At 41.6% G+C, this 14,014-nt stretch overlaps 1 protein-coding gene across 1 annotated transcript in view; it reads left to right on the top strand.

The window, feature by feature from the left end:
• Nucleotides 1-14,014, top strand: part of LOC148525216 (von Willebrand factor-like) — a 265,846-nt gene that overhangs the window by 210,659 nt on the left and 41,173 nt on the right. The window contains exon 14 of the mRNA XM_088471026.1: nucleotides 9,730-9,855. Within this exon, the coding sequence (XP_088327152.1) occupies nucleotides 9,730-9,855 (126 nt within the window). The remainder of the gene's footprint in view (nucleotides 1-9,729; nucleotides 9,856-14,014) is intronic.

Genomic DNA, 14,014 nt, shown 5'->3' on the forward strand with positions numbered 1-14,014 from the left:
GAGGGACACCTAATTTTGGGAGTGAGGATGGGCCCGATGTATTTTGTGACTTATCTAGATATTGAGAAGATATGAGATTAAGGTCTCCACAGACTATTAAAGAGGCAGGATCAAAGAGCATTAGTTTGACCAAAAGAGATCTAAAAAAGGACCTTTGGTATATATTGGGGGCATATACATTGCATAGAGTAAATTTAGTGGCATGTAGTTTCACCTCAGCTATTACATATCTGCCGTCTAGGTCTGCATCAATGGATAGGATTTCTATTGGAATATGTTTTCTTGCCAAAATCACTACACCTCTGGACTTAGAGTTATAGGGGGCGGCCGCCACCAGAGACCAGTTTAAAATTTTTAATTTTTTAATCTCATCTTGGACAAGGTGGGTTTCTTGTAAGAAGGCTAGATCTATACCTTGTTTGTTTAGGTACATGAGGACTTTACGTCTTTTGACTGGTGAATTAATACCTCCGACATTAAACGTGCCTATTTTAACCTTATCCATAAGTTAAGGAGCTGTTAGATATAAAGCATGCAATTACTGAATCTAGATTAAAAAAAATAGGATTGGGAGAGAACAAAGGTGAAGAGACAAAACAAGACAAGATTCTAAGGGGGGGGGAATGAGCAGAGCGCACCGAGAATTGGTGCAACCAATAGAAGTAATATAGACTTCAGGTAAATCAACTGAATACCTATTTGGTATACCGTAACTATTGGTATGAGCTGATCTACCAACTGCACTCCGGCTGAAATTATTAAATTTAACGGAAAGATACCATTGGTAGTGTCAAGTGAAATATCATGACCAATGTGTAGTGCAATCTTGGCAGTTCCAAGTGTGTTCACATTAGAATATAAAATATAAAGAAGTAAAAAATATTTATACAATTCTCTTAGCAAAAGAGAGATTATAACATGTAACATTAACAGTGGATGGATTATACAAAACAGAACCCTATGGGTCTCACTTAAGCAGCAGGACCTATACGGGGAGGTTTTGCAGAATAGTTGTGCAGGATGACTGTGTGAGGAGACTCTCAGGTGGTCTGATCCTGATGATCAGATATGTCATGATTTAATTCATGAAATTTCTCTTTCAGGTAAGTATTTGCGGCAGCAGGATCAATGAAATCTTTAAATGCACTATCTTCAAATATGCGCAGTTTCGCTGGGTACATAAGGGCGAACTTGAATTTGTTCTGGGATAGCACTTTGCATGCTGGAGCAAATGCCTTCCGGGCTTTAGATAATTCAACTGAAAAGTCCTGGAAAATGTAAATGTTATGTCCTTCCCAAATGAGAGGAACCTTCTTGCGAGAGGCTGACCAAATGATAGATTTGTGTACATAATTTAAACATTTAAATATAGTGATCCTTGAACGAGAGGATGAATTAGGAGGTGCCTGTCCCACCCTATGTACTCTCTCTATGACCAGATCTGCACATTCTCTTTCTATTTCCAGTAATGCAGGCAGAGTATTGCGTTCAAAGTGGGCAAGGGAAGAGTTCTTAACAGATTCCGGAATGCCGACCACCCTGATGTTATTGCGGCGGGACCTGTTTTCTAGGTCTTCAATTTTGTTCCATAGCTGGAAGTTTTCTGTTTGCTGTTTATGCACAGAGTGTTTAAGGAGAGAAATATCATGGAAATTCACCTCAATTTTTTCCTCAGCCTCTGTTACTTTAACAGAGAGGTGCTGAAGCTGGGCTGTGATGTCAGTCACTGCTTGATGTAAGAGCGGGGCCATAGCTGTTTTAATGGCTTCCACGAGGTCACCATATGTAATGGGGGAATCCAAAGCCCTCTGTACCTGTGGGGTGTCAGCATGATCCTCCAGAGAAGCTGCCGACACAGCCGTTGTCTCAGCGTCCGGCGCCATGTTGGGATCGGCACGTCGCTTCTCCTGTCTCTGGTGTAGCGGCACCGGCTGTTGTTTCGGAAGCTGCTGCTGTGCCAGGTACTTATCCATGGCTGTCACGAGAGGCAATGGTCGATTGCTGAGCTGGTATGGAGGCTGGGGGTGCAGCCGAGAGAAAGAATAAGCCGGGTTATAAGCGGAGATCAGTTACAGAGCTGCTCACTCTGTCATACCGGAACCGGAAGCATGAAAAAAGGTAGAATTTTTAATGAGTGGCTTAGAAGACATGGGAATGGCAAAAGCAAAAGTCCAGGTTTAGCACTAAAGAGCACATGATTACTGTAGTGAGGGTAATGGGAGAATGTCCAGAAAGTGGCAGATAAGAACAGTCGGTATGCAGGTTAGTGAGCTGAAATAAATACAGGCAGTGGTGATGAGTCCAGCTGGGAGTGAAATAAATACAGGCAGAGGTACTGAGTCCAGCTGGGAGTGAAATGGAGGCAGGGTGCAGGGTGTCAGCAGGCTCAGGCACTCAGGCAGGGGAAAAGGTAGTGGAGGATGCAGGGTAGTCCAGCAGGTTTTAGGAGTTGACAAGCAGGCTGGCAGGTAGCGTTTACACAGGTAACAAGAGGTGAGCACAGAGAACTCCCTCTCAGCTAGACTGAGATACATGTTGCACTGGCAATGAAAGAAGGCTCTGGACCTTCCTAAATACCCCATGCCGTGCTATGACTGGCTGGAGGGAACACATGACTCACCAGGATTGGGCAGTTGAATCACATGGTCAGAAGGCAAGATGGTGGCACCCATACCAAATGGAATGGAAACACCACCAGGCCTTATCAGCCCTGAATGACAATGTGCCCGCACAGAACCAGGCGCAGCCAAAGCCCCTCGCCAAACACCAGTGCCACTGCCAGACACCCCCCGCCATAGTGACCTCACAGGTAATACCCGCCAACCACCATGCTGAGAAACCCTGGCTGTGACATAGTGTAGCCCGGGCTCCTGCTACTGCAATTCCTGGAAATCCAGAAAGCCTGCTACTGCAATACCTGGTACTCCTGAAAACCTGCTACAGCAATACCTGGCAATCCAGAAATCCTGCCAGTTCCCAGGCCAGTGCATTATGTCCATTGTTGTTGCCTGACTTATGATCCTAAGTTCCCTATGTGTTGCCAGTGCTTCCTAGCACAGCCCATGATACTCCAGTCTGGAGTGATATTCCAAATCCATTTCATTATACTCCAGTCCGGAGTGATATTCCAAGTCTGTTCCATGATACTCCAGTCCGGAGTGATATTCTAAGTCCGTTCCACGATACTCCAGTCCGGAGTGATATTCCAAGTCAGTTCACACTACTCCAGTCTGAAGTAAAGTTCCAAGCTCACCAGTTCAATCCATTACTCCAGTCCAAAGTCAACTTCCAAGTTCATCAGTTCAATCCACGTTATTCCAGTCCAGAGTCAAGTTCCAAGTTCTTCAGTTCAATCCATGTTATTCCAGTCCAGAGTCAAGATCCAAGTCCTTCAGTTCAATCCATGTTATTCCAGTCCAGAGTCAAATTCCAAGTTCATCAGTTCAATCCACGTTATTCCAGTCCAGAGTCAAGTTCCAAGTTCACCAGTTCAACTCAGCAAGGCTTCCTGTTGGTCACGGTCCGGTTCCTCCAAGTCTTCTACTAGTTCCACTCCAATGTTACAAGTTTCCTGTTCTTGTCATTTATCACCAAAGGCAGTTCTCACTGCTATACAATTCTTTCACAAATAGAGCTATTTACCTCAACCATGGTTCCAGTCAAGTCAGTCTCTGCTGAATTCACTTCAACACCTGAGTCAGGTAATTCTCAAGCACCATTCGTGACAGTCTCTTTATGATTCCGATGCCGGCTGCGAGGATTCCGACATTGGCATCCCCAGTCATTTTGGGATTCTGGCACCAGTGTTTTCTCTGTGATCAGGATTCTGGTGCTGGGATTTTGGCAGTCCAATCATAGGGATATTAACTACATCCCATGTGAGTCTATCATTTCTGAAAATTTAATTGTAGAGACGTCTCCTTTCACAATTTATGTACCCCCTGCAAATGTGAGGGTTAGTAGCGGCAAAAGTAATGATGAATACATATAAATGAAGGATGCTACTTTGGAAGTGCAGCAGGATATTTGTCTATCTGATGTTCAAAATGATGTTGATAATAAATGGGTTAGAACGGTAACCATCTAGGAATCTTCTCCCGGTTACATTATTTGCAGTAAGTTCATGCAAAATATATGGAAAAATTTCAAAATCATGTAAAGTAATAAGTAGTCCAGCATCAGCAAGCAGCAGGAATAGTTGCCAGCACAAACAATCTCCACCTCCAACACCTTCATCATCAGTGGCTCTGATTCCTTCCCTATCCAGGGTTCCCAAGAAGAATCCTTGCATGCTAGGGCTGCTGCTGGGGTGAATATGCATCACAAAAGGGACCAAGCAAAACTAGTAATTTCAAAAAACAATTAACTGTGAAAAAAAATATTTGCAAGAGAAAGCAAGTATAAAGGTAGCCATTAAGTTGCAAAACACATTACTGTAACCATGATGGCTATGCTACAGTAGCATAGCCATCATGCATCCAAAATCCACCATCAATGCATCAGGTTTTAGACAGATAATTGAGGTCCTGTGTCACTGTTACCATATTCCATCTCAATTCCAAGTTACCAAAACAGCAACTCCTTGCCTATACTGGAAAGTAAAAAAAATAGATGTATTCTTTGCATATAAAATGCCAATGTGCCCACTATCCACTTAGCTACACATATGTGGACAAGCAGTACTGGTCAAACTAAAGATTACATGACTGTGACAACCTACTGTGTGGGTGTATTGCCTTTAGCAGCAGCAGTATCTAACACTCAACACCAACTCTTTTACAGACAGGCTACTCTCTGTATTAGCAGCCTATCTAAGATGCAAACTAGTATCAACGTGTTGGAAAAAATCAGGAATGTGAAAGCAAAATGAATACTCCTTGGTATTTGTAATTTCCGATAATGCAAGTAACATTATACAAGCATTACAACTGGGAGAATTTTAACATGTTCCATATTAAGCACAAAAAAAACTGATGGCTAAGAAATGTTTTTAAAAATGACAGGTTCGTGCAGGACATGCTGTCTGTGGCCCCCAAAAACTCTGGGCAATTTAGTAATTTAGCAATCATATGTAGAAGATTGCAGTAGTTCAAGAACAGTTAACTTTTCTATTCCACCAACTGAAGCAATAGTTAGTAACCAGGTGAAATTCCAACCCTAATATGCTTCAGCAACAAGAGGAATAGCAACAAGCCATCCAAAATGACACAATAAGTCATTACATAGGGACTGAGAGGACTGAGAGAAGGGAAGCATTGTACTATACTCCAGCACAGTGGAGAAGCAGCTCTATTTTATGCAAGATACTGACATAATTTAAAATAGTAACTAAATAAGTGAGTTTAGGCAGGGCCAGCCTGTGTCAGTTGATTCCAATAGTTAAACTACTGGAAAAACAGCTAGAGAAACTGAAGGAGGAGATTAAGTTTATTGGACTTGTAGATTAAGTTCTTTTTTTCCTTTCATCAGGGCCAAAGGGTTTGCAAAATCTTGGAATTGGATCATTATATTTTGGCAACCTTGCTTGATCCTCAGTTTATGACTCATGTAATGTCTTTAGTTCCAACTGACACAGATCTTAAGAGCTGAAAATTCCTCCTTGCAAGCAAATTGTCAGCTCAAGTGCAAATGATACTACGACCTATCCTGCTTTAGTTTCTCCTGAAAATGCTGCTGCAAGCAAAATACTGACCTTTCTTAAGATACCAACTGATGATATGGATAAGTTAACTCAGTGCAACAGAGTGAAACACTATTATGACATCTGGTTAGTCTTAAATTTAAAAAAAAAAAATTATTGACACCTCTAGATTGACTTGATCTGATACAGTAAGCATAAATGGAATTATTTTAATAACAATGTACAAATTAGAATGTCACATAGGTTCTATGAATACTGGGTGAAAAAGGGGGATTTGGAGCTCCTTATATTGTGTAATTATGATATTAACAGCAGTGATGAAGGTGAGAACAAGGATGATAATGACCTCTTCCAACTATAGATATTATTATTAACAACAACACTGTTAGCCACCTTAAGCCCCTTGTGGGGGCCCAAACAAACTAAGCACTTCAGCCACAAAAGGGGCAGTCCCTGTTGCTGAAGTACTTGGTTTGTTAAACTTTGCATGTCCTTTTTAATATACAACATAAGGGTTGATGGGAGGGCCCAAGGACAATTCTATTGTTCACCACTTTTTATTATGAGCTTTACCAAGATTGTGTGTGTTTAACAAACAGTGCATATTACTGTACTTTAATTGGGCTTTTAGGTTCTTTTGTATCTTGCACTACCATCCATTACAAGCTTCTCATCCAGGCACATAGGCCCCATTTCCTGCAATTAGTATCATCAAGTCACATAATCATATAATTAATAAAGAATATATAATTTGACTAGGCTGTTTCTCCGCCTTGAAATCTGAGGCCTATGATTTGCAGACAGGTTTCAGTTTCCACCTTAAAAATCTCATTGGGATTTTTTATGTTTATTTTGTAATAGTGTTTTCTATGTATTAGATTTGTATATCTATCTATCTATCTATCTATCTATCTATCTATATATATATATATATATATATATATATATATATATATACAGTGTATATATATATATTAGTACTGTACTCAATTAATCAACCTCACTGGGATTTTGGATGCTAGTTTTGTAATAGTGTGTTCCATTTCCCCGATTTGATTTTGTTTAAAAGAGTTAGATTATTAACATTAATCAATCAATCTCATTGGGATTTTGGATTATTGTTATTTAATAGTTTGTTCCACTTATATATTTTTTTCATTATAGTAATAATCTGTAATCAATCAAACAATAAATCAATCAATTAATCCTATACCTGGCTTCCACTAATACTACAACCTCCATTCACCTGTGCTAGCATTGGGTCTCTGATTTAGTTCTTGATTAATGAAAGCATGCTATAGTATTATATAGTTTATAGTAAACTGCCATCCTGCTTGCCACTGCAGTGCTACAATATTTCCTAGATGTGCTATATTCTTTTTTTAAACTGCCATGTGTTTGTGCCATTGCTCTATTGCTTAGTTTAGCCAGCCAGCTGGCTGCAGCCTTTGGTCAATATGTATGAAAACAATATTGTGAGCTGTGAGGTGGTGGAACTGTGAGGTGGTGGAAATTAATTTTATTGTGATTAATAATAATAAATATACTGTAGGAACAAAAACATGCCCAAATTATATGATTTAGCTATTTTTATCAAGTTGTAAAGAAATATAGAACCAAAACCAAAACACTTTAGGGTGGTTTTGGCAAAACCAAAACACGGGGGTCTGTGCACATATCTAGTTGCTGCTAGCTAATGTGTCTACAAAGATGCCTGCAGTCACCATTCCTAACCACTCTAAACCAACTCTCTAATGGTGTCCAATGCCATCCTAATGACATCTATTTGGACACATATACAGCCCACACCCTCTCCATACACTTTCCTGTGTGAAATGTCACCTGCTCATGAGTGAGGGATTCTTATATGCTAGATCTGTGATATCTGGGAAAATTATGTTTTGCCTCATTTTAAGATTCGAACTTGGGGTTTTGAACCTAGCCAAGACTCTGTTCTCCTCAGAAACCACAATTCGGGTGTGTTCAGTTTTCAGCAAAACCTAATTGCTCATAATTAAAATATATAATCTATTTTAATTCTCTACATCTCCTGTGAACATGCTTCATAAAATGCATTGTTACTAAATAGTTAGATATTTAATATATTTTAATATATTTAGCATTTAATTTTAAGCGTTATTTTTAACTTTCAATATTATTGTATTTGTACGTTGTGTTCAAAAAAAAACTTTGAAAAGTTTTATTTGGTTTAAATTAAAAATTTTTGCTCACTCTGATATTATAATTAGGGATGTGCAGGCTCGGTTCTACTCGGTTCCGTTCGGTTCTTTTTACCGAATCTTATTGGCTATCCAAAACTCGTGACAGCTGAAACCCAATAAGATCCGGTAAAAAGAACCGAACGGAACCGAGTAGAACCGAGCCTGCACATCCCTAATTATAATACAATTGTTAATGATATGGCAAACTAAGCCATTGAATGCGGTAACCTTGTATGTCACATATTTTCAAAAAAGTTAGTTAGGACTTGAGACTGATTTTGGATATTATGATGTTATATGATGTATCTCCTAATTTGGTGAGTAATACTGAGTAATACTGTTAACTGTTCAAGGTTTTAAAGATAATTTTTTCCCATTGATATTACCCAACAAACTTTTTATTGCACCAAACACTGGTGGGTATTTCTCAGTGGATAGCAGTATTTTGTAAAACAATGGTGGTCTTAGTGCACTTGAAATATCCCTTTTCTGCTATACAGTATGCACATAGAGTTCTTTTATAGGTGTCCTAATATATCTGTGACTCTGCATGCTATGCTAAAAAAAAATTATCATGATTTATAACTAAATTTTTGGCGTGAATTGTGTCCAAATCTTCATCAGAGAGAAGCAGACATTTTGCAGTGTGAAACCCTATCCAACCCATGACCTCAATAAGTTCCAGAACTGGTATAATTATAATAACCCCTAGTGAAATGAGAGCTGCCTTTAAATAAATATTGTAGAGTAGAACAGAAGCTATATTACCAAGTGAGACCAGCGACTGCACAGACTGATCCTTCATTACTTTGAAGCAGTGCTCATACACCTGGATAGAAATCCTCATCACATCATTAGTCAACTGACCATCCCGGACACCACAGGAAGCAAGAAGCTCCGATCTAGAGGACAAGAGCTGGCAGGGGAAGGAGTGGTGCCCTCTAGGGTGTTAGAGGTAAGTCCCCGTCTCAGGGAGGTGATACACGGCACGCTGCTTCAGTGAGCGGTGCTGCAGCGACATCTCTCCCTCAGACATTAGCGGTCACTCCGTGCATTGTGCCGGCATTGACTGTTCAGTCTGGCAATAGTCCAAAACCTATGCTAGGTAGTGAGACACGCTCTGTCGGGAAATACCTCCCCCTGTTGCATCCACCATACACCTTAGCCCCAAGAAGACCATCCCAGGCATCCCATCATTTTTGGTTCATTTACTATCAGCAGGATGCCGCTGCCACTGACTGCTTTGTTGACACATCCAGTCAACATCTTTACAAAATACCTGATTTTGGACATTTACCTATCAGCCCTACATATAGTTCAGATACTGATTCCTGAACTTCATATACCTACTCATCCCAATTCCATGACTTTGGCATAGTAGTAACGGACTATCCAGTTACTAGTGCAGGTTTTCTGGTTCTCACTGTTTTAGCAAACTCCTTTAAATAAAATCCAGCTTTTTTTTATATGTATACTGTTGATTTGTGGTTATATGATTTATATCATTATTTGTCTAGTACCTTTATCATCAGACTAACACGTTTTTTTTCCATATTAAGGTATTCTATTACATATGTACAATATATTTATTAGTGCCATTTCACCACAGTTACTGGTACTACCTATATGTTTTTTCTACTATATACTATTGCCACCACTATATATATTCATAAACAGGATACATATTATATATAGGTGAGTGCAGTATATCTATTTCTTTTGTTTTTAAATGAATATTGTTTAAACACAGAAAATGTCTGCCTCCAGTGAGTGTAGTAGATATGTACATTGTAACATTCTGTACTAATCAGAATTATCTAATGATATAAATTAGCCTTATTCCTTTTTTCTGTTTCTCATTTGAAGGAAGATGAAATCTACATAAGTGATGATAAGTGTACAAACTACACTTGTATAAATGTAGTTAATGTACTCATCACAGTCGGAAAACAACAGACCTGCTTATATGAAAGTCAAAAGGATTGTAAATTTGTAAGTTATACTGAAATATTAAAAGCACAATTTGTATCCCCTTTATGTCAGGTGAAAGCTCCCATGTTATAATATTAAAATATAATTATTTACCAAAATTAATTCACTGCTACTCACCTGCTTATGCAAATTAAAAGTTTATTTATTTTACTTGGAAAAGCCGGATTATAACTTGAAATAAATAAAAAAAAGCTCCAGTAAGTAATGTGCTTTTACATAGTACACTATGTACTGTACTGTATACTGTAAGTGTAAAATAGTTTTTCCTTGCACTGTCCATTCAGAGCATTGCAACAGCATGTGGGGCCACCGAGAATTACGGCGGGCCCAAGTACTGGCTGCTAGAAGAAGGTATATATTACTATGGTACGCACCACTACTAGGCTGTGGTGCACACATCAAGGGGCATGATGAAGGCATTGCAAGGGGGTCACAGCTACAACTCCCCTGCACCTCTAAGCCCCTACAGAGGCACATTGTTGGATAATGTGTATTATTTTGGCGCCTCTGAGTGTGTGCTAATTTGGTGGCTTGGCTTGTGAGTCAGTCTACACAAAATACCCATGCAGCTGTGATTATAGTGCTTGCAAGAGCTTACAAATCAGAGGTACTGAATAATGGAAGCTGTTGGGTAGTAAGTGATCAGTATGCAGTGTGACTGTCATACTGAGTCAACATTTTTTTATATACAGGAAAGACTAACTTATGGTACAATCCCTCTCCAAAGAACAGAGCATAAAATAATATAAGGTATTTTATGCTTAAATAGTGCACACATCACTATATGTAAAAATAAATGTCAATATTTGCACTTACATGCTATAGCATGTCCTTTATACATTATATGCAGTGATGGACGAAGTTATGAAAAAGAGCAGGTCTCACAGGATGCGCTGTGATGACTTATATGATTTGGCAGTGGGCACCACAGCCAATAGCAAACATGCAGTGTCTCCTCATCCTGGTGCCACCTGGGACTTCCCTCTCTCCTTGCTCTCCCTTTGGAAACAAGCTCCAGGATCTGCATTCTCCTCCCCTGGCTCTGCATCCAGATATCCCCCTCTTCCCGGCTCTGCATCCTTCTCCCCGGACTCTCAAACCCATCTCTTCAGGCTCTGCACAGCTTCACCATGGGCCACCCTGTTGCTCTTATGGCTGTAGCAGCAGCAGCATTATTGCCCTATCAGATCGGTGGTGTCAGCTGCCTCCGGCAGCCTGGGGGATGTACACATACCATTGTGCGCTCAAACCCTGACTTCTTCAGCAAACAGGCTCGCCATAATGCAGGTGGACACTACCTAAGTTAGGTGGGAGCTAAAGATCTACACCCTGGTGCTGAGGGACAAGCTGGGGCTGCAGCTCATTAAGCTAGAGATAGACAACAGCAGGGCTGCCATCAGAAATTGTGGGGCCCGGGACTGACAAAATAGGCAGGGCCCCCCCACTGCCTTATTCATACACCCCCCCAGGTTATTAAATCCAGTCTCCGCCCAGCTTTTTTTTTTTACCACCTCACTCCCCAAGGTTAGTTAGGAAATCCAGTCTTTTCCCAGCTTCTTTTTGTTTTTACCACCTCACTCCCGACCAGATCCCCCCACAGTTATTGTGTCCAATCTCTGCCCAGTCTTTTTTTGTTTTTACCACCTCACTCCCCCACTCCCCAGTATTAAGTGTCCGCCCTGCTGCCCGGGCTTTTTTCCCCACTTACCTTATTTCCGTGAAGAAGGAAGAATCCAGCTTCTTCCACCAGCACTGTAGAGGATGTTCCTCTTGATCCACGGCTCCTCCGACATTGACGATGTCTCCCTCCAGCGGTGCACCGTGACATCATGATGTCACGTGCGCCGACTCCAAAACAAGCTTTATTGTTTTGGAATCTGTCATGTAAGTTGGTGGAGGAGCAGCATGAGCTGCTTCCTCCAGCTCCTTCCATTTCCTAATGGGGACTGGGTCAATGGGTGGCAGCCAGGCCCCCTTTCTTCTCTCCAAGTGGGTAGTTGGGGCTGCATGCTCTGCAGTGACCATAGAAGCCAGTCCCAGCAGTCCCCCCCTGATGGCAGCCCTCGACAATAGTATTTCAGTTGCCACCTTTGTGGAGGACATATTAATGGCTTAGGTGACCCAGCAGGAGGTAGGAGGTAATTACTGCCATTAGTATTGTCTGCCCCTAACCCCTTCCTTTCCCCAGTACTGCTCCAACTCATAACTACCCTTACCCCCTCCCTGCTTCACATGCTGCATGCCCTTATACTTTCTAACCCATCTGCTTCCTGCCACCAGTACTGCCCAAACTATTGCCTAACCTTACCCTCCACACTGCCTGCCCAACTGCTGCCTGAATCCACCCCAACTACTACTGGATCTGCTTCTAACTCCCTCTATGCCAACTGCTACCTGCACTCTGCACTGTCCAAGCTGCCTCCTAATCCCACCCCCAGCAATGTCCCAGCTGCTGCCCTCACATTAAGTGCTTCTCTTACTTTGATCCTAGCTGCATGTGCTCCAGAAAGCTGCTTTGATGGTATTCTGGGCTACAATTCCAGCAGTGATGTTGGTGGACACAGACCATCGCATCTCTTCCTGGTAGATTAGGGAGTCAGAGTAGATCCGATCTGCACTTGTGCAGAATGATTCTCCTCGTCTAAAGCCGGAGCACACAGCAGGGCAGTCCATTTGGCTCTAAAATTTTATTCTAATTATTGTGGTTATTTTGATACACTATAGGTGATTCCTTGTGTTTGTCTAATATCAGTCTATCTATCTATCTATCTATCTATCTATCTATCTATCTATCTATCTAAATTCAGGGGCATATCTATAATGGGTGCAAGGTATGTGGGCCCACATTGCACACATATTTTTAATACTTACCTCTTCGGAGTCCCACGTCACTGCTATCAGCACTGTAAAATTCTTCTGGAAAATGGCTGCCGTGCTATTTTCCCAGCATTTTGTGCATTCACATTAGCAAAATCACCGGGAAAATGACTACCATGGGCACTAGTCTAATGCTGCGGCTCTGTGCTCAGATTGCTGCCGTAGAGAAAGGAAGGGGCACAGGATGAAGACTGCACTCGGGTCCCCTCCTCTCTTAAAACACCCCTCTGTGTGTGTATGTGCGTGTATATATATATATATATATATATATATATATATGTATTTACCACCGGTCCGGCACTCCCATAAATAATTAAAAATCGTGGTCGGTGCCCTCACAAATTGTAGGATACAGGAAGGTAGATAATGTCAACAACGTTTCAGTATTAACAACTGGTAACCTGAAGACAGTTGTTAATACTGAAACGTTGTTGACATTATCCAGTCTATGTACCGTTATTTTTGTGTCCTGAGTGCCGCACCATCTACCTTCCTGTATGTATGTATGTATACATATATATATATATTAGGGATGAGCGGGTTCGGTTCCCTGAGAACCGAACCCACCCGAACTTCGGGGATCCGGGGCGATCCGAGCCCAAGCTCGGATCTCCCTGTCTGCCCCGGATCCCTCTCCCGAGGCAAAACCTCGAGATCTGCTGTCGGATCTCGAGGTTTTGCCTCGAGCGGCCATTTTAAAAAAAATGCCTTTGCCTTTAATGGGCAAAGTGCTGATTGGCTGACAGAGCCGTCTGTCACGGCTCTCAGCCAATCAGCATTATGGTGCTCATTTGCATGTAGCACGGACTCGTGAGATCCGTGCTACATGCATCTGTGTGATTGACAGTGACACAGAGCACAGATGGGTCAGTGAGACCCGTCTGTGCTGCTGTGTATTTCAATGACACAGATGCACGCACGGACCAGGAGATCCGTGCTACTTGCATCTGTGTCATTGACACAGAGCACTAACGGGTCCGTGAGACCCGTCTGTGCTGCTGTGGTAAAAAAAAAAAAAAAAACCTGTGTAAAAAGAGAAAAAAATGGCGTGCCCCCCCCCCCCCCAAAAAAAGAGCAACCAGCCCCTGGCATTAGTGACCCAGTGCTGGGTGTGCTTAAATACAGGGGACAAACGACATAGGGGTCCCCTGTACTTAAACACAACCAGCACCGGGCTAGTCAGAACCAGAGCTGGTTGCCAAAATACGGGGGACAAACGACGTAGGGGTCCCCCGTATTCTGCGCAACCAGCTCTGGGCTCTGATCCGGTCCTGGTTCTGGA

Source organism: Taudactylus pleione, unplaced genomic scaffold, assembly GCF_031769625.1.
Source record: "Taudactylus pleione unplaced genomic scaffold, aTauple2 ptg000109l, whole genome shotgun sequence".
NCBI lineage: Eukaryota > Metazoa > Chordata > Amphibia > Anura > Myobatrachidae > Taudactylus > Taudactylus pleione.